The 20,785-nt window shown below is 59.4% G+C and overlaps 1 protein-coding gene across 3 annotated transcripts; it reads left to right on the top strand.

Moving 5' to 3' along the window:
* The first annotated feature begins 1,261 nt into the window (after window positions 1-1,261).
* On the top strand, window positions 1,262-9,359 carry FAM3D (FAM3 metabolism regulating signaling molecule D). Of its 3 annotated transcripts, none has more exons than XM_067303606.1 (10): window positions 1,263-1,375; window positions 5,111-5,175; window positions 5,907-6,014; window positions 6,106-6,126; window positions 6,625-6,748; window positions 6,843-6,901; window positions 7,107-7,157; window positions 8,388-8,472; window positions 8,713-8,839; window positions 8,930-9,359. In XM_067303606.1, the coding sequence occupies exons 2-10, from the start codon at window positions 5,163-5,165 to the stop codon at window positions 9,017-9,019; spliced, it is 678 nt and encodes a 225-aa protein (XP_067159707.1). In that variant the 5' UTR covers window positions 1,263-1,375; window positions 5,111-5,162; the 3' UTR covers window positions 9,020-9,359. The 3 variants fall into 3 exon arrangements, with proteins under 3 accessions (XP_067159710.1, XP_067159707.1, XP_067159708.1); XM_067303607.1 differs by lacking the exon at window positions 1,263-1,375 and adding an exon at window positions 4,055-4,321; XM_067303609.1 differs by lacking the exon at window positions 6,106-6,126 and having other exon boundaries at window positions 1,262-1,375.
* Window positions 9,360-20,785: the final 11,426 nt, after the last annotated feature.

Below are 20,785 nucleotides of genomic sequence, written 5' to 3'. Positions count from 1 at the left end.
CCCCAGGACAAGCACACAGGAGCCCCCTCCACTTTTCCGTGTTTTCAGGGAAACTTTTGGGGGAACCAGCAGAGAAGTGTGCAATTCCAGCAAGCCTAGAACTGTTCACACAAGATTTCTTCACCGGCATGTCCCAAACGCGGAGGGCACAGCCTGGTCCGGTCCCGCGCGCTTCCGGCCGGTCCTCGGCTCCCGCGGGGGCTGTTCCCGCCCGGCACAGCGGCGCCGTTCGCTTGTTAATCAAACAAAGCTTTGCAGATCTAGGACACCCAGTAAAGTCAAACTGAAAAAATGCCTTTCTTTTGGATGCTTTTTGTCCAAAGACAGCTGTGGAAAAGTCAGTAACAGCTCTGTCTTTCATCTGAAAAATAAAAACCTGGGCTCTGGCCGGTTGCCACCGTGCAGCATCTCCGGCTCCTTTTGCAGAAGCGATTCAGGTGCCAGCCCCGCTCCTGCCCTCGGCGAGCTGCGGTCGTGCCGGCGGCGTTGCCGTCACCTGCGCCCCGCTATCAACCCTGGCTCTCGGCTGAAATGTGGGATCGACACTGTCGTGCCGAAAATTGCTTTAAAACCTCCAAGAGGAACCGTTCAGTTCTGCTAAGGGATGGGAGCGGGAAAGGAAAAGGGAAAAGAAATGGAAACACTTTTGTTCTCGGTTGCCAGGTAAATGAGGTTCAGCTTCGGAAAATGTATACGGCCTCCAGTGTTAACTGCAGAACCGGAGTCTCCAAGGAGGGATTTCTTTCTTCAGAAGCATAATAATAATAATAAATGATTAAAAAGAAAAAGGCCTAAATCTATATCTGCAGTTAACTCAGGACTCCTTCGGAGTTCATGACTGTTTCTGGGTAAATAAATGCTTATTTGAAAAGGGAACCTCCAGTCTCCTGCAGAAAAAAGGCAGTGAGACCGTGGCCAGTCTGCACGCACAGGCTGACTGGGGCAATAATTCAGAAAATGGGGTTATTCCAGATTTACTCTGTGTGTGGGGACCTCGGGGAGGTTTTCCCGAGCCAGTGGGCCCCTGGCCGGTGCCCGGTACTGGAGGATGGCTGCGATTGGCAGCAATTGCCCGGCTCCGGGACAGCCGGCGCGTCTTTCCGACACGGGGAAAGAGAGAGCACCGAAGGGAGGAGAGCGGAGAAAAACGACGCCGATCCCCGTCACGCTTGCGGCCGCGGGGCCAGCTGCTTTCCGCGCCCTGGGCGTCAGCGCAGAGATTTCCTTGTTCCTGCCACGCCGCGCCGGGCGAGATAAGGCTCGGGGAGGTGCCGTGACTCACCGCGGGCCGGCCAGCTCGGCGCGCCGACGAGCGGCGATGCCCCGGCGGGGACGCAGCCGGCGGAGAGGGACGGCGCGCCGGCGACGCAGAGTGGTACGTGGCCTCGGGCCCCTGCCCCAACCCTGCAGCGCTGGAGGGGAACGGGGTTTCTAGGGCGTCGCTAAAATCGTGCCTTTTCGAACCGCTTTCTTCTTTATTTGCTGGCAATTCAGAGGTTTTTCACAGTGAAGCATTTATTTCTTGCTCGTTCCTGTAACGGGGAGAAGATGGAGGAGAAGGGGGGGGTGGCCGGGATCCTTCCCGCGGGATGCACCGTGGCGCTTTGCCTCCCTTTATGGGCCGCGTGCTCGCGGCGGGGGCTCGCATTAGAGCCGTGCCACGTTCCCGCGCGGCGCCGGATGCGCGCGGGAATGAGCTGTGTGGCCCAGGCCAGACCCCTTCGTCCGTCGCCGATGCGGATGAAAACGCCGGGTGTTTAACGTGCAACGCGCGTGGCTCACGTGAGCCAAGGCGCTGTGCCGGGTGTTGTTTGGGGGGGTTTTATTGGCCCCGCTGAAGCAGCTCGCCCAGGGACCCGAGCCGTGCTGCCTGCACGGGCAGTAGGCAGGACGTTATTCTCCTTTAATAAGCTTGCGGCGGCGGCTGGAGATACAAGAAAGCAGAGCAGATGGGAGGGCAGGAGGGCAGCAGGTACCGAGCGCTTGCTGCTGGAGAGCAGCAACCGCCAGACAGCTGGAAACCTGCTCGAACAAGATAACGAACGTCTCCCGGCTTGCGGGAACGGCCTCTTCCCAGCACAGCAGCCGGGTCTCGGGCTGCGCCGGAGAGGAGTGATTGGGACGCGGGAGAGCGGAGCGCAACCCGGTGCCCGATGGGGCTGCCAGGACCTCACTGGGCACGTGACGGCACGCCGGCTGTCGAGGATGAATTTCGGGGTCCTCTCATCTTGTTGGGAAGGTTATTTAAAGTTAGTTTAGCTCGGTGACATGTGCAGACAACAGGACAAACAACGGGAGAAGGAGTGGGGAGACGCGGGGCGGCCGCACAGCTCTGGCACAGCCAGTTTGACTCCGGTTTCGGGCTTGGGACCTGCCTTTCGCCTTGCCCTGGTTAATGATTTCCCCGGCGCTCGCGGCCGTCCCTCACCGCTTCCCCGCTCCAGCGGCTCGCCGGACGAAGCTGCTGGCCAAACATTTCCGCCAGCGGAGGAGGAGACCACGAACCGCCTGGCACAGGGTCACCCCGCTTCGTCCCGGCCGCCCGGACCCCGCGGCCCCGCCGCTCACCCGCGTTTGCTCCCAGGGGACAACGCCGGCTTTGGGCACCGTATCCCGCCGGCAACATGCGCAGCCACCCCCGGAGCCCCATCGCCCGTCCCGTCCCGTCCCCCCTCACTGCCCCGCGCTGCCGCGGTCGTTAGCGTTTAGCATCACTTATTGCCCGGCGGTTGGGACCCCGCTGGGGAGAGGGAGGATGGCGCGTAGGTGTCTCAAAGGAGGCCAAAAATAAAACCGCAAGGGCCAGAAGTTTCTTGGGAAGAGAAATGGACATTTTCCCCCTGCGCTGCGAGGAGCAAGGCACCGTGCGCCGGCTGGAAAACCTCCTTGGGCAGGCAGGGATCGGCTCTCATTTTTTTTCCTAATGACCAGATTCTGGCAGCGATAACTTTAGAAAACTGCCAGCGCTCACAAGCAGCGTTTCGGTCCGTAACAGGCTGTGGGTGGAGCCTTTGCCTTAAAACACCACTGAGCTCTTTAGTAATATTTGTACTAGAACCTTTTTGTTCCTGGAATGGTTTCTAAGCAAATAGGTTTGGGGTTTATTAGACAAATAACTCCATTTATCACCCACTGCAGTCCACAGTTCCTTCCCTTCCTCCCTCTCCTGCGAGTTGCTCCCTGTTAGACGATCGAGTACAATGTTTTTCCAGCACGGTCCTGGCCGAAAAAGAAAAAAAATCAATCCAAACAATTAAAAGAGAACATACAGGAACCCCAGGACAGGGCTACCCTGATGTTATGCAATGAGGGTTCATGAATTTCTCCATCGAGGGATTTCTCCCGATAAATTTTACCTAGGTTTAAGGTGAAGATAAATAGCCCAAATAAATAAATAACTTCCCTAAAGCTGTAGTGTTTATCGGTTAATTTTCCATTTCTCTCCCTCTACAACAAAATCAATACGTGCATAGAAAAACACAAGTTTGGCAAAGGAGAGCGCAGTAGAAAGAGCCAGACTTTGCGGTAACGGGAGCAAGAGGCAAGCGGCGTCAGAGCCAGGAGGCAGCGTGGCCCCCGAGCCGTCCCGCAAGACCCAGGCGCACGCGGGATTTGCCTTCGGGAACCCTTAAACTGCCCATTTCCAAATCCTTGACTGTTCCTCAAGGAAACAGGCTTATTCTTACACGAGTTCGAAATGCGGGAAGCTGCCTGCAGACGGGGGAGCAGCTCAAGAGGATGAAGGCGTCCCCGAAGCGGCAACGCCGCCAAGGTCTCCGTCCGCCTGGGCGAGCGGCATGTTGTGTTATCCATTGCATAATTCAGTATCCTACCTGGGGTCTAATACCAGTTCGGTGCCCAGGGGCTGCTGCATCGGCACGGGACAAGGGAGACGAATTTCCAGCCGCGCGCCGGACTTCACCACCTGAGAGAGGAGACGCGGCGAAGCAGCGGCTTCCCTCCCGCGGTGCCGACCGGTTATTTCCCAGGGCGCCTAAAAGCCCCGCGCGGCCCCATTGCCCCCCGGCCATCGCAGGGGCGAAGCGCCCCTCTCCTTCCTCGTGACGCAGCAGCCCGAACCCTCCCTTCGGCCCAGCCCAGCTCCAGAGCGATTGCTCTTTATTTGCCCTTCAAACAGGAAAAGCAACTCCCAACCTGGGTCTTTTATGAATTTTTTTTATGCCAAGCCTCACTAAAGGGCTGCTGCAGTTAAGCACGGTCTTGTTAACTCCACGCATGCCGGGCACCCTGCTCGCAGGTGGTCATTTGCTTTGGGTTTCCAGGACGGAGGTTCATCAGGCCGCGTCCCCGAATTTCGAAGGTAAGAGTTGTCCTGGTCCCCCGAGCCCGTCCAGGGGGCGGCGGGTGCCCGTCCCACACCGTAGGCGCTCCTACTTCTCCACTCTTAAGCTGCGTGTCCCAAAACCCTGCGATACTCGTCCGAACCCCGCAGTGCTGCCCGCGCCGTGCTCTGATTTTCATCTGAAATGGCCCAAATTAAGCTGCTATGATCACACCAGTAATTTTGCCAGTTTGGGGAACGCAGGTGTCACCTGATCAAAGACATGAAGCCACTGCTCGGCACTCATTGCTTCCCTTCGCTTCCTCGTTTTAAGGGGAAGGATTTTTTTCCTGCAGATTTCTCCAACCTAGCAAGGCAAATCGCGGCTTGCCGTCAGGTGGCATTTTGCAATCCATAATATTTGCAACTGACTTTGCATAATCCCAGCAGGAAATGTAACAAAACTGTGGTTGCGGATTTGCTCATTGAACTCACTGTCAGCAGAACAGAGAAGAAAAATAAAAAGTGATCTATTACTGAAAAATAAGCACAGAGCACAGTCACAGCAAGTAGCAACGGCGAATAGTCCAGAGAGTCTTAAAAATGAACCAGGTTTAACCGGTGCATCCTGCTCTAGCATAGCCGAGCCAGCACCTCTCTGCATCCGAGCTGGGTCAAACGCGTGGGCTTGCTTTCAATTTCTGCAGCTTTGGCTACTTCTGGGTTACTGCAAACATGTCTATACATAGCACTTATTTTTTTTTCCTCCAATATTTGTCTGGTTTTCCTGGTTACAGTTATGCCTCTGGTATTTCTTCCTTTCCCCAGGGTGACTGGTGACCGCTGCCTGCCCGCTCGGCTTCTGCGATCCCGCGCAACCATGCGGCTGACAGGTAACGGGAGGCAGGCGGAGAGCGCTGCTTTTCCCAGTGCACTTTGCCACGGTTCTTTATTTCTCATTTGCACGATCCCTTCCGAGCCCGCTCAGCCCAGCCCTCCGCCGCCCGGCCGACGGGCCTCCGCAGAAGCCGCAGCTTTTTAAAACATTCGTGGGGATTTCAGCCAGTTGTATTTTTTCCAGCGAAACCCTCCGAGGCTGGGAAGAGATGGCTATCGAGAGGTTCCTGGTTCCATAAGAGCCATTCAGCCGCAATATAAGTAGATTTTTCTACCGTGTTTCTGCGCAGGCCTGGAACGTTTTGCTCCGATGAGCATCGCTTTAAAGCCAAATGCCAGTCACGGTGGTGTCGGCAGCTGCTCGGCTGCAGCTAGTGGCTAATCGGGGGAGAGCAGGCTTCCCAGCGCTGGGCACCTAGGAAATCCTTGGATTTACATAGCTTTCTAACTAATTAGCAGGTTTACTTTAAGGCAGAGAGGACTATGAATATGCTTCCCAACAGAAAGCGTAATGCGCATCCGAGGCTCTCCACGCACGCCGGAGATGTTAATTAAGAGATTACGGATTTTTTTTTAAAGGATGGGGAAAGGCGCTGCCTTTCCCGCACGGCACGGGCCGAGTGTCCGAAGGCCCTGGTGCTGCTGGGGTCCCGGCACTGGCACCGGCAGCGGGGGATGCCCGGGCTGAGGTTTGCTGGCTCTCACGCGGCTCCCGTCCGCCCCGCAGGCGTGATCCGGCTGGCAGCGCTGCTCTTCCTGCTGCTGGGCACCTGGGTGATCCTGCAGACCTCCTTCGAGCAGGGCTGGCGAGCCCTCAGCCTGCGGAGCTGGCTAGGTGAGGGGCCGGCGGCCCGGGCGGGTGTCCCATCCCGTCCCATCCCGTGCCGTGCCGTGCCGTGCCTGACCCCCCTCCTTGCTCCCCGCAGGTGCCACCAGCCGGCCCAGCAGTGAGTACCGCTCTCGGCTGCGCTTTGCTGGCGCGACGGCGGGAGGGCGACGGCCGCCCCCGAGGCTCCCCGCTCCCAAACGCCGGGGGGTTTCCTTACTGCTGTGTCCAGCGCAGGGGCCCGGCCCCGGCTGAGAACGGGGAAACTCGTTCGCGGGGCATCGCCCCCTGCCCGGCACAAGCCACGGCCCCGCGCTCGGCCCCCAAAACCCCAAGCGAGCGAGCGAGCGAGCGAGCTGGTCCTCGCCCGCCGCCTCCGGGCTGCCGAACCCCACGGCAGCAGCCCAGCGAGCGGCGCCCGTCCCCCCCACCCACGTGTCCCCCGCTCCCACGAGCCCTGAGACACCCAACCGGCGCCGAGCCCGGGACCTGCTGCAGGGGTCCCATGGAGCGTGCGGGGCCGGGGCCGGGGCCGGGACCAGGGCCAGAGCTGGAGCTGGAGCTGGGGCCGGGGCCAGGGCATCCCGCGGCAGCTCGCAGCCCCGCTCCTCGCCCGCAGGGAGCCAGCCGCCCCGGCACAAGTGCGGCAACCAGAAGAGCTGCCCCAGGGACCACTTCGCCTTCAAGATCATCAGCGGCGCCGCCAACGTGGTGGGACCCTCCATCTGCTTCGACGACACGGTGTAAGAAGCGGCCGGCGGGGCGGTCGGACGTGCCCTCCGCGGACGCGCTCGGCCGCCGCGCTCAGCGCCGCGTGCTCCCGCCTTTGCTTTCCAGGCTCATGAGCGGCGTGAGGAACAACATCGGCCGAGGCCTCAACATCGCACTGGTGAACGGTGAGTTGGCAGGGCGGGAGGCAGAGCCGGCACCGCGCAAAGCCTCCCGCTGCCCCCGGCCGGCGGGAAGCATCCGGCCCCCTTCCCGAGAGCCCGAGGTCCGGCTGGCACCGGAGCAGGAGGTAACGCGGAGTGTGGACACGAAGCAGCTTATCTGGGAGACCCAGGCGCTCACTGGGCTCCGTTTTGGATTTTAAACCTCCAGGAACGACGGGGCAGCTCCTGAAGACGGGCACGTTCGACATGTACTCCGGAGGTGAGGCGGCCGCGGGGGCTCGCGGCGGGCAGCGCCGCTGGGACGGCTCCGCCGCGGGGCTAGCGACCCCGCGAGAGCAGTCTTGCTCTTCTCCGGGGGCTTGGGGTTGGGTTGTTAGTGACCCCTGCGGTCATGCATAAAAACCTGAGAAATGCGAGGCCACTTAAGAGAAGCTTTTCTTTTTCTTTTCTTTTTTGAAATCAAAGTGTTTGTTACACTAATCCTGACATTTGCAACATTCAACTCAGACTCTTTGCATGCCGGTGCTGGCTAGGATGCAGCTCCTTCCCTTCACCTGCCAGGCGAAGGCAAATTACAAATTCAGCATATGGGTTACAAAGTTCGTGCCTCAGTCACACCCTGGGGTGGGAAAAAACCTGCAGCGTTTCCGCACCGCCCCGAGCGGCGCTGGGTGCCGGGAGCAGAGCCAGACGAGGCCAGTGCCGCGCTCCCGGCACGTGGCGGCGGCAAGCGGCGCTTCCCCTGCCCGCCGAGTTCAAAGGGGCCTGCAACGCTGGACCGGCGCCGCACGTTAGCCCTCGCCCCCGCCGCTCCTCGGCAGCTCCCCGGGCCGGGGCAGCTCCCCGCGCGCCGCCTGCCTGGTGCCGTATAGCAGGATGCTGCGAACACCGCTGCTCTCTGCAAAGCAGTTACCTGCCTCGGCTGCCCGAAGTTAGCTCAGCGCTCCTCAAAAGCATGTGCTTAAAGGAAAAAAAAAATGGTGCTTTTTATTTACCCTTTCTTGTCTGAGCGTTTGGAGGAATCACCCTTTATGCCTCCTGGTTTGAAACCTATTCTTAGCCACTCTAGAGTTTTTAGGAGAAACGTGAGAGTTTTAAGGAGAAGCACCAATGTCACGAGATTTCCACGGGCGAGCGGTGGTGGAGCTCGCAGAAGCACTGTGCTGGGATGGGAATCGGCTCCTGGGCGCTGGACCGAGGCGCCCCACGCTGCCGGCGCGGCCGCAGGGCCAAGACCGACTCCTGCAACAAAGCCGACATCCGTACGGGATCCGCCAACGGGAGGAGAGCGGCCCCGCGGGAGAGCCGGCTGGGGCAGGGGAGCGCGAGGCGGCCGACACCGTTTTCGGGAGAGTCCTCCCCCGAGCCCACCGCCCCAGCATCCGACTGGCCGATCAAACACATCCCTGGTATTTCCTATTAACTAAGAGTTTTCCACACCTGCCGTCCTGCTGAATCCCTCTTCTCTCTAATGCTTCCCCTCCGCCAGACATTAAGGAACTGGAGACCTTCCTGATGGAGATCAAGGGCGGCACCGTCGTGCTGACGGCCACCTTCGACGACCCCGCCACAAAGTGAGCGCAGCCCCCGGAGCGGCGCCCGGCTCTCCCGAAACCCGCAGCCCCGGCGGGGACGAGCCGGAGGCGCCGCCGCCTGCAGCCCCGTCCCCCAATCCCGCCTGCCCGGAGCGGCCTCCGGCTCCGCGCGCGCGGCGCCTCCTCGGCAGCGCCCTGCGGAAGCGCAATGCGGGGCGGCAGGAACGCCGACCGGGCGCCGCGCTGAGGGTTTCTTGCATCTTTTCTCCCCTCTCTTAGGATGAACGACAAAGTCCGGGCGCTTTTCACCGAGCTGGGCAGCAGCTACGCGAGCAAGCTGGGCTTCCGCGACAACTGGGTCTTCCTGGGAGCCAAGGGGTTCAGCGCCAAGAGCCCCTTTGAAGGGGTACGGCTGCCCGCGCCCCCGTGGCGGAGGCTCCGCGCCTCCCGTCGCCGCCACCGAGCGCCCGGTTCATTCCCTCGCTTTCCCCCGCAGCACATCCAGAACGACGACAAGACGAACAAGTACGACGGCTGGCCCGAGCTGCTGGAGCTGGAGGGCTGCGCCCCGCGCAAGATGGACTAGCGGCCACGAGCCCCCGCCGAGCCCCCGCGCGGGCCAGCCTGCGCCGGGCGGACCAGCCGCGTGCCCGGACCCCGGCTCCCTCCGCTCGGCCGCCTGCCGGCGAACGACGGGCAGCTTCGCCACGGGGACCGCGCGGCGCTGGGAAAAAGCGACGTAGGAGGCTACCTGCGGCGGCAGAGCGAGCGTCCGGCCGGGCTTCGCCCAAGCTGGGACAGCTCGGGTCACTTTGGGCTGTTTTATTTTTCTGTCTTTTGCCACCAAGACTTTGCGAGAGTTTTGTTTTGTTTTTTTTAAGTCCTTTCTTATGTAAGTTGTCCAATTACAAATCACTGCCTTCTTACTTCCCTTTTCAAGCGTGATCTGGGCTTTTCCCCCTCTCTCCCCTGCTGGCATCGCCGTGGACCATCCCGCGGTGGGCGGCCGGCCAGCCCCGGCGGTGCTCCAGCCTCCGTGCGCCGCGCCGAAATAACGGCGGGACCCCGCGCAGCCGGCCGGGGGCCTCCGCTGCCGTCTCGCACGGCCGCGAGGGGACAGACGGATGGGCGGCGGGGGCGGCTCGCAGCCACGCGGGTTACGCGTCTGCAGGCTGATGCCTTTCCCCATTCCCTCGCCTCTCGCTCGGGTTAAACCCCATCCCGTCCCTCCGCGGCACGTTCCCACCGAAGGGATTCAGGCAGCGGCCGGCACCGACAGCAGGAGCGTCGCGCGGCGGGTACGGCAAGCTGAAATTGTGCAACATAACCAATAGGTGGGAGCCTTTTACCGGGAGAAGCGGGACGCTGCTGGTCCCAGGCACCGGCCCGGCTGCGGGAGCACGGTCCCGCCTGGGCTGCCGTGGGTCCCGCGGCAGAAACCCCTGCTCGAGCAGCCCCCGCGAGGGCCCGCCGGCCTCCCGCCAGCGCAGCGCCAGGCCCCCGCGCACGAGACCGCGGGTTGCACTGACCCCCCCGAGCACCGCCGGTGCCCAAAATCCCCCCCGCGCCAGCGCGGCCGGGGATCAGGTGAGCTGCGTGGGCGACAGCCCAGGACAATATTCTGTTACTGCAGATGAGGCGAAATTTGCATCGCAAACGGGCTTTAATTTCCTCGGATCGGATCAGTTCTTTCCCCCTCGGTCTCAAAACTGGACAAACAGTTTTTGCACAGAGCGAGGGTGGAATAGATCTGTTCAAGAATTTAGGGTTTAATAATGTGATAAAAACGCCTGGAAATAAAAGATTATCTTGGATAGCCTTTTCGGCATCCGTAACAACAGGCTTTGCTCCTAGAACAGCTTCTAACGCACAGTTCACCTCGATTATCGGAGCCCACGAGTTATCCAGGCGGGTTTGGCCTCCAAAGAGGCTGAAAGCAGCCCCAAAAGCCCTGCGTCGTGCGGGACCGACGCCGGCTGCTGGGGAGCTCTGGGTGCCCACGGACCAGGGGGCTAACGCGGCACGGGGAGCTCGGCCGTGGGAAAAGGCGGCGCGGGGAGCTCGGCCGCGGGAAACCCCACCACACGGGTGCTTTTCCCAGCCCGGACTAAGCTAGAGCAGAGACACACAGAGCAAAAAAGGGGAAAAGCTTCCCGCTTCACCCCGTAACGGTAGCTCAGTGCCTGACAGCCTGATCTTGGTGCTCCTGACCCCGTGGGCTCCCAACATAGCATGTTAAAAGAGATTAAGCGAGCCAAAATTTTTCCCTAAACAAGGGGAAAAAGTCCCAAAATGAGCAGCGCAATGCCTGTAAGAACTTCCAAAGACAAACCTAAAATACGAACCCACCACAGAGGCATGCCCCAACAGCTGTGCTATTTGCATCCAATATCATCCTCCTTAACATGCATCTAACTGCCACGGAGGGAAGGCGACGCCATAGATCGATTACTAAATCCACTCCGACGACGGCGGTTAATCCCAAGCACCGAATCATATATGTCCTTACCAGCAGCGAGAAATACCACAACTTAACAGACACAACAGCCCTCACTTCACACAGGCCCGTGGCAGTGCCAGCATAAATATGCCAACTATTTTAAGCCCCCTCAAAGGATCTGGATTCCTTCATAAGCCAAATTAAATGCAGGCTATAAAGCGTGACGGCGAGCGCACGGCGTCACCTATGGTACAGAAAACCACAGCCCCCTCTTGGCTTCAGGAAGCTCTTCCCAGCCCTTCACAACATGCATTATTTTGGCTTTAAACCAGAAGCCTTTCTAAGGGACATTTATGTTTCAGCGCACTACAGATGGTTAAAGCTGCCTTCGGATCTGCTGCTGAGCGATTACAAAGGCACACGACAATTGCCAAAGAATAGGAACCGCGTTTTAGCTCTATTTAGGGCCGCTAATCAGCGGCCAGCATTTGGAAGAGCCGTCCTGCCAAAGTGACCGCATCCGGGCAAATAAACCAGAGCTTTTGAAAAGTCCCAGAGTTTATCTGAGGACATAAATACGGCTTTTACTTGCTTATTCTTTAAAAAAAAGTCTCAGAGGACGGTTGTGGACACAGGGATAACGACTTCCCTGGCGCTTCAGCAATCGAGCGTGATGGCCGCGGTGGGGACGGCGCCTACCCGGACGACTCTCGCACCCTCGCGGCGCCGCATCCCCCAGAGACGGCAGCGAAAGCCCTTCCCGGCGCCCGGGACTCCCCAGGGCTCCCCGCTCCGGGACGGGGGCCGGGAAACCTGGGCAAACAGCCGCCCCGGCGTGTCTGCGGGAGCGAGAGCTTGCAAAACCCCCAGCAGCGACGGAGCCCCACTGCAAAGGGGTAATTCTGTTTTTTTCCCGCAGCACTGATTTATTTCGGCAAACCAGCGGCCAGGAAGGATGCTGCACCCCGGCGAGGACCTACGAGCGCCGGGGCCCGGCGGCTCGCGGCCAGTCGGAGCCCTGCACCAGGCGAATCCGCGTCCTGTGACATCTTGCCCTGTCAAGTGCAATTACTGTAATCTTCCACAGCCGCTCAAATACGGGTCCCGGCTTAGAAACCGGGCATCCGCAGCATGAAAGCTGCCTTTGTGCCCGGGCAGCGCCTGGGCGCCAGCCAGCCGTTAGGTGCACCAAGAAAATGAGTTCTCCACGTGCTGGGAGCCGGGAGGAAAAGAAAGCTTTCCGGCTCGGCCCCTCCGCAGCCCGGCTGGCTTTCGCCTGCGTCTCCGCGCCGTAGCGGCCGAGGGGCCGGGAGCTGCACGCCAGCGCGGCCCCCCGCGCTTAACGCCGCCAGCGCCCGCGGGAACCCGGCGCGGCCGCGCACGTCGCGCCATGGGAGCGTCTCACGGGAAGAAGGTAACAAGGGGGCCGTTGCACGCGCCGCTGCGGAGCGGCAGCGAGGGCGCCGGGCTCACGTGCTGCTCGCCTGGCCCTCCGTGTGCTAAGCCGGCTCGTCGCGCAGCCAGGGATTACAGGGCAGGGACGCGCTCGCGGACGCAGGTGTCGGATGTTGTTGGTGAGGTTAAGGAACGCCGCCCGGGCGGAGGGGCCCCGCCGGGGGTGGCAAAGGGTTGGGGTGGGAAAGGCAGGGTTTGGCTTTCTGCTGCGGCCGGGCCGCGCGCGACGGCGGCGGATGCGGGGAGCAAGGACGGGGCTGCCGGGACACTGTCGGTGCTGAGCCCGCAGCCCGGCCACCGTCTCTGTCCCCCCCATCGCCACATTCCCGCTTCCGACTGGCTCAGGCGGGGGGCGAGCAGGTTCCCCTGAGGCTCCGGCCTCTTCCCTTCCAGCACGCACTCCTGCACAAATTGCATCTCCAGCCAATCTCCACCGCGAGAAACACCCCAGAGGTCCCAGCTAAGGGAATCGTCCCCCCGCTCGGGCACCTCCCTCCACCGCGAGCTGCCTGCCCGCGTCCCAGGCCCTGGGAAGAGCCCCATAATTCCCCCAAGCATTCCCGGGCCTGGGAATCGCTGCCAGCTCCCTCCCCAGGGAGGCCCTGCGGCGCTCAAGGGCTTCTCCCTCTCCCCCAAACCCCCCAAGGAGCACGACCCCTCATGCAGCCCCAGAAGGAAACGGTGCATTAAGGAGTCAGAGCCGTGCAGAGAGGCTATAGGTAGTTACACCTGGGAGTTAGACGTCATTTTGCTTTTATGCCCGATGAAATCAGTGCCTGGGGATAACATCACCTCTGTATGGTGGCGCTGCCCTGAACGGACACTAGTGTCTTCTGCACCTCGTCCCCCCGCTCTTTCCTTGGCAGAACGGCACTCGTGCACCGCGCTAGGTCAGGGAAAACTGATGGCTCTTGCTGTTCAAGTTTGACCTACTCATGTAAGATTATTCTGACTACAAAAACTTGCTTGAAGACACGTATTCATATTATCAAGAATGCTACCAATAATTCTTCGTGCCACCTTTCACCTTGTCCAAATGGATTCAAGCAGCAAAGTTAGCGGCCTTGCAATTTCTGAAAGGCTGCTCAAGACACTGAAACTTCCGCTCTGTCCTATCACCCTCCACCAGAAAGTTAAAACCAAATTTAAAATGAAAAATCCCTCACATAAGGAGATCCAGGCCAGGACCCTGATTATAAACAAGCAGCACCCAGTGATGCAAAACTAACACCAGATCTTGAGGCTCTGTCTTAACTGGTTTACATAAAATGAGCCAACCCACCACCTTGATGGAAGTCAATGCAATTGTATTGCCTCCATGCCTGGGAAGTATTCTCCAGCAGTTACAATAACTGGAGTAAAGGAATTATTATTTGCACCTTAGATTCTAAATAATGCTCTGTGTTTAGCGCCGCGTGGTCCTGGCAGGAGGGCAAATCTGCCCTCAGAGGCTGCTAAGTGAATGCAAGCTAAGACTGTAGGAATAAAACCTGGGTGATCTCGGCCGCACTCACACTTGGCAGAGCCGACACAGCAGCAGACTCACAAGACAGGCCCAGGGAGCGATCCCGGCATGGCATGAGGACCTGTTCCTCAGTGCCCACTTGAGTGGGAATTTGCAAAACAGGCGATGGAGCATGAGGAGAAACTTCTCAGCTTCGTTTCCTTGTTATGACCCTTACAGCAGATATGGTCAGTGCAGAGCAGGTGGCCTGGGGCCATGTTCCCCAGCCATAGCACCTCTGCTCTCCACCATGACAGTCCTCCTTCTCGGAGGAGATCAGCCACGATGTCCCCTGCTCCCCTGAGGAGCTCCGGCTTCCTCCAGGGACGTGCTTTCCAAGCGTGGACTCTCATCTTCCCTTTGAGGGGGGTCACAAGCCTAAAAACAAGAATTTAAGAGGGTCACAAGCAGCCAAGAGAGCAGGAAACACTGAGCCCATCCACGAGGGGCCAGTTCATCCTTCTCCCAGCCTGGCTGGCTGTCCCACCAGTGCTATTGCAGTACCCAGCACCACGTCCTCCAGGGCCTTGGCGTGCTTGTCCGGCTGCTATTGAAACCGGGGAAGTGAGCTGGTCCGGCAGCCTTGGCTCCAGGCCACCTGCTCGAAGCTCCCGGTTCAGCTTTGCTGCATTCAAAGCTACCGATTCGATCCTCCCCTGCCCCCAGGCCAGGAGCTTTTGGACAGCTTTCACCCTTGCTCCCTCTTCCCGAAACGCAGCGATCCTAAGGCGGCGGCGCTGAATGGCCTGGCTTTGAGAGGCGCCCGCCAGCTCGCTGGCAGCCCCAAAAAGCTTTGAGGCGATTTTCTTCAGTGGCACAAAAAGGTCACAGATTTCACTTCCATCTCAGCTCCCAAATGGTGCCCGGCTGGACCAAAGCGTGTGGGACACTGGGCCGGCGGCTTGCGGGTCGGTGCTTTACCGTGGCCCGAACCTGCCGGAGGGGGAGCGAAGGCTCCTTCTCCCCTGTTTCCAAGGTGCGCACAAAACGCAGGCTCCAGCCCTTGCCTAGGGCCAGGTCAGGTCCGCGGGATGATGGGGACACTCTCCTCCCGCCACGTCCCTTGCAGAGACCGTGTGGCTCAGAGCCACGGTCCCAGCTCGCATCCGTGTCCGACGCATGGGGTGCAACAGGTCTCTGCAGGTTTAACGCATTGCTCAGGCTCCAGCAAGGGGGGTCTAGGTCTAAGGAGGGGTAAAGAGCTGTGCGATACAGCAAACGGGACCGAGCGCTGCGCTGGGTGCTCAGCACCCACCAGCACCGCCTGCAGCAGCCGTCTCAGACGAACACCTATATAAATTTAGACCGAGCAGCGATCCAAGGGGATTACAGTTAGTGGGATGCCAGCGCAGCCGTTGGGGCAGGACATTTCTATTGGCAAAGGCCGCAGCTGCTCCCAAAAACCTGTTCTGGCATCTCCACTTTCGCCCGGGGACAAGCCAGCGGCAGGGCGCAGGCTGGGGACGTCATCCACTGCCCGAGCGCCCTTTGCGTCGAGGCCAGGGCTCCGGCAGGGGCTCCGCGGAGCGCCAGCCCCACCGGGAGCAGGGACGCAGCTCCCCCACGGACGTGCCTCCGGCCACGGTGAACTGCCTCCAAACGATCCTGCGGGCTCAGGCTCCCTGATCGCGGCTCCCGGCGGGAATCCCGCGGACCCGCGGGGCAGCCGAGCGCGGCCGCGTCCAGGCACTTGTGCATGGCGGGCACCGCGGGCGCCGTCCCTCAAGGCAGGATCCGCCAGGCGGCCGCGCACCCGGGGCAGGAAGCTTTGTGCGGCGGGCGGGCGAGCGACCGAGCAACTTTCTCCAGGGAAAGTTGCCTGTCCCCAAATTCCCAAGAGCGTCGGTTTACATCCGTGTCAGACGAGCCGGGATTAGGCTCCCCGCCGAGCTTTGCTCTGCCGCTGGTTTAAAATAACAAAGGGCAGCAGGCCAGCGCCTGGCGGAGAGGCCTCGTTTGTGCCGGCAGACGGCAGCAGCCGCCGCCGGGCCGGAGCCTGCCGCTCGCGCCCTTGAAACGCCTCCGGGCCAGCGCCAAAGGGAAGGGAAGGGAAGGGACCGGCGTTTCGGGGGCTGCAGGCAGTCGCTGCTCCCACCCAGCCCGCTCGCACTCACCGGAGCTGCCTACTCTTTTATCCGCTGCGCTTAAAAATCCCACGAAAGCCTAAAAAGCAGCTGCGCCCCCCAGCACTGCTTTGCATTGCACATTTCCCACCCCTCCAAACTCTTCCCGAACGCCACCCTTTGTTTCATCCACCCCGAGGTATTTCCCCGCAGAACAGGTCACCCCCCCGGCATGGGTATCCCGGCGGCCCGGCCAGCGAAGGGTGTTTCGAGAGCGTCCCGGGCTCCCCAGATGGCCGAGGGCAGCGGCCCGGCACGCGTGTGCCGAGAGCCCCGGCAGCTCCGGCACCAGCCGCTCCGGAGCGGAGCCCCCGTTTCAGGCAGTAACTTTGCTTTCTGCCAGATTGCTATGCCAACACGTTTAATTGCACTTTTATGGAGTTTTCTCACCAGCAATAAAACACGTTATTCGCACAATGCCAGAGATGAAGGTTTAAACACACAAAAAAACCAACAGTTCAGCTCCAAAATAAAGAGCAGCTCTTAAAACCTTACACATATATATACATTCCTCTGCACAAGGTGGGGGAATAATTGCCCTGCTCTGCCCCCCTTCCGCAGAAGGAGGCTCTCAAGCCGGTGAATAAGCGCCCCGGCCCTTTGGGCAGCTCTGCCGGAGGAATAGCAGGGTTCGTGCTCGTACCGAGCGCCCCCGTAGCAGCCAGGCATTTTGGCTGTCAGGGGGATGTTCTCGATTTTCACAAGGCATCTGCTGAGCCTGCTGCTCTCAAAGCACGAGGAGCCCGTAAGAGAAAAAGGGTGTTTTTCTGGGTTTTCCCCCATTCCATAGGAGGCAGGAAGCAGGAATCGTATTTTCCCCGCTGTCGCTTAATGCTGAGCAAGTGGCTCCTCTCCGCAGCCCCCCGATGGGCAAATGCCCCAAGGCGGATGTCCGTCCCCTGGGACTAACCCTGGCAGCCCAGCTCCGCGTGCAGGCACTCGCCTGGCCTCGGCACACCGCACGGCCAGCGCCAGGCCCACGCGCGCAGGGCAACTCAGCTACCTAAAGCGGCATCATTTTCTCCTTGACTAATGCCAGCGGCAAAAAGCACTATCCAAAATGGAGCAGAACACCTAAACTCAAAGAAGGCACTTAAGGAGAAATTAAAAAATAATAGTAATAAAATAATCTATATTGCTAAATAGAAAGTTCACATTGACCAAAAAGCTGGTTCTCTCCATTCAAGAGCTTGGAAACTCTTACCCCGACTGCAAAATCCTGGGCCCTTATTTTGGAAAGCACCAGAGCGAGCAAGGGCAAACAAGAGGAGCTGTGTCTGCGGCTGGCAGATGGAGCAGAGGTTTGCAGCAAGAGAGGAAAGGGCTAAGTGCAGGCCAACGCGGCAGAGCGCGGGGACAAAAGCGCCGCGGAGGTTCCCGAAGGGCCTGGGCTGCGCCGTGGCTGCTCCCCCAAATTAGTTATTGGCCCCAAGTGGAACAGCTAAAGCCAATTAGGAAATTCATAATAAGAAGCAGTCACTGGTAGCTGAAGTCAGACAAATCCAAATCAAAACCAAGGCCCAAATAGCACCTGCAGACGATGGGAGAGATTTGCCATGGAAAGACAGGCAGGGCACATGAAGAGGGGTGAAATGCAACGGCCTGCAATAGCCAGGAGAGGACATGACACGGTCTAACAGCCCCAGTTGCACAAGAGGAGCCTCTGCTACTATTTTCATCCACTGTGCACAAAAATCCCATAAAAACCTAAAAAGTAACCTGCACTGCCCTCTCCTTGCACATTTTCCAGCAGCTCCTGCTCTCCCCTCTGTGTCCCTCCAAGCTCTTCCCAAGACACTTCATCCATCCCATGGGATTTCCCCATGTAAACGATTCACCCCACCGGCACGGGTACCCGCGCAGCAGATACAGGGACAGCAACAGGCCATTATACGATGGCATTACGGGGAGATGGCAACGGGCACCGCGGGGAGAGGGGCTGGGACATCGCTGCCCCATGGTGCTTGTCCCCAGCTGGCAGGCACGGCTAGGATTTTCCTGGCTTTCTCAAGCAGCTATTCAAAAGCCTGGTAGTCTGTGCTCATGCCAGCTCTTTCAAAGCCTCCCTGCCTCCGGCCAGCACAAGAGCCCGCTGAGGGATCTCGCTCGCTTTGCTGCTGGAAAAGCAGCCGTACCCCCTCTCATCGGGGTCCATCGCTTCCGCTTTCAGGGACGGGGCTGCTGCTGCCGAGGCCAGCGAGCGGAGCGAGTCCCACTGACAGCCCCTGAATGCCACCAGTTGTTTTGTGGCACTGGCACCGGGACCAAATCCAAGAAACAGATGTAAATGGGGAGCCGCAATGCTTCAGCGTCCTGGAACATCGCAAGGAGCATCGGGCTGTTCAGAGGGAGAAAGGCTTTGCCGTGCAGTCTGCAATAGAAGTATTCGTTCAAGGGGACAGGAGTGAGAGCCGATGACTTTGCACGTCAGAAGAGCTCCCAAGCCTAATGAGATGGGGGAGATCACTGATGAACAGCTCATCGCAGTGCAAAAATAGCCCGTTCCAGAGAATAACAGCTCAGACTCATGGGGCAGCAAGCGCCTGCAAGTGCCCTGTCCGTGTCCAATGTCACATCGACAGAGCCAGGGCTGGTCCCAAGACCTCCATAGGAACCCTCCAATGTGACTTTATCCTGCTGCTTCCTTCCGTTCTCCTCTTCAGCCCTTTAAAGCCTCACAGGTGGAGACATCGGGGGAGTCTGATTCAGCAGACATTGCTCTAAGCTTTTTTAGTGCTCTACTGCAACAGGAGAGAGGGAGTTCCCATGGCGCTTAGGGAAGAGACTGTTGCATGTTCCCACACCAGAGCTGCCCTTCTTTGCTCAACCAGCTGAGCAAGGCAAAAAGTTATTGCATTAAAAAAAAAAGAGAGAGAGAGAGAGAGAGAAATTGAGGGAGAGAAGGCAGGAGGTGCAGGAGAGTGTGCAGCCCTGGACCGCCTCATCCACTGGCGATGGCAGGAGGCACGTCCCCCGCCGCAGGGCAAAACCGGCCACGACGCCGGCTCGCCAGAAAGCCGAGCCCTGTGCCGGCGCCAGCTCAAACAGCAGCGCCGAGTGCTGGGTGCAAAACGGGGTGCACGACACTGCACAAAGGCCCCATTCCAGGGAGCCTGGCCCCCGAAACAGCACAACGAGGTGGAGTTGGAAAAGCAGGTTTCTGTGCACAGCGCTATCCATGACCCTTTGTACACAGCAGCTAGTTGGGAAACAGAGTAATGACGCCACTGTAGGCTGCCGGCGCTGAGGCAGGATGGCTCTGTGCCAGAAATAAATATTGCCCCTATTATTCATGTGGCACAAGCCGCACTTGTTGCAAAACCCCATTCTTCAAGGCCCTTTAGTGTTTTTTAATGGTGTCTCTGCAGCGTGGCAGCAATTCCTTCCAAAGCTGCCGGAGCCCCTTGGTGCTGGTGACTGATGCTCTTCCCTCGCAGTCAGCAGCCTCCCCAGAAACACTGGAACGGGCTTTCACGTTATCAGTAGTACGATGCCTACGGCACGGAGCAAAAATAAGCTTCCCAGGAAGGTAAAAATGGTTCACGCATAGCAATAGCTTAACTGCTGCTGACACCATTCGGGTGGGCAACGCATGTAGCGCCAACAGAGAGCAGGCGAGAGTTCAGCTCCACATACCGCGAGAGTTTGGCTCCTCGGGCGAGGGTTTCCTTAGGGGCAGGAGAGGTGTGTCGGCAGCGGCAGGCAGGCTGTGCTGCTCCGGCTTGCGCTGGTAAGCTGCCAAGACCCCCCTTGCCCTCCTCATAGCGGGATGTCAGACTTTGCGGCCAGCCCAGATGCTGCCCCCCGAGCCGCGTGCACCGACTGCCTCGGGGCAGAGTCCCGACGCTGTTTGCTCTCCTTAATCTGCTGCAGATTGGCTGTTGCAGTGTGGACAGAAGCGGTGCGTCACGCTCGATCCCCCTCGCCGCCAGCGTTCGCCTTCGGAGGCAACGTGCAGCCTGGGAGCTGCACTGATCAGGTCCTCGGCAGGGAGCTCCCGGCCCCACGCGGCTGCTTCCCTGCTTTAGCTCTAGCGGGGCTGTTTTCTGGGCAGGCTGTGAAATTCATCCTGATTTCCCAGTTTTGGTGGCTGCAGGGAGGCCTTCGCTTGCCTTCCCAGGGCCAGTCCGGCCGCGAGCATTTGGGTGCGGGCAGGCATTCGTGACCAAGACGCACAAAGGCCAGCGCGGCATTCATCTGTGTCAAATTGTGTTTTCTTTATGAGCAAGATAACACAAAGTGCTATTTCGAGCATTTGCAATTTTCTACTTGAATAGGTCGCAAAGTGGCCACCTGGCTGGCGCTCTCTGAGAGCGGCTCGTGAGCAGCGGTAACGTGAGACCAGCCCCGTAACAGGATCTCGAGCCCAGCCTCCCTGGGCAAGTTTAACTTTACAAATTGCCACTGTCAAAAAAAATGCCCACGGCTGCCGTTCGCCCTCCTGAGAGCGTCGGCAAGTTAACTTCCCCCAGCAGCCCCGCGTTGGCCCAAGAAACGCTGCAGATTTGTAAAGGTCAGAAGATCAGCAATGAAACATTACACCAAAGCTTGCTATTTCTCACAGCCTTTTGCAATATGATAGTGAAATCAGCTATGGTATGGCCAGGGCCCAGGAGTAACACTAGCTCCCAGCATTGCTTGAAAGACCTGATTCCCCCGCGGGCAGGGCAGGTATACGAGGGCCAGGCAAGGGCGGCTGGTTGGGGGCACCGAGCAGAGGACAACCTGGGACCGGGCGGTTTTCCGCCGGCTCTGCTTGCCGCTCTCGCTGCGGGTGCAGGAGACCTCTGCCCGCGACAATGCGACCACAAGGGCAGCAGATTTCACAGC

Source organism: Apteryx mantelli, chromosome 12 (assembly GCF_036417845.1).
Source record: "Apteryx mantelli isolate bAptMan1 chromosome 12, bAptMan1.hap1, whole genome shotgun sequence".
Classification (NCBI taxonomy): domain Eukaryota; kingdom Metazoa; phylum Chordata; class Aves; order Apterygiformes; family Apterygidae; genus Apteryx; species Apteryx mantelli.
Note: the sequence above shows the minus strand (reverse complement) of the source record. Positions and strands in the feature narration are given on the sequence as shown.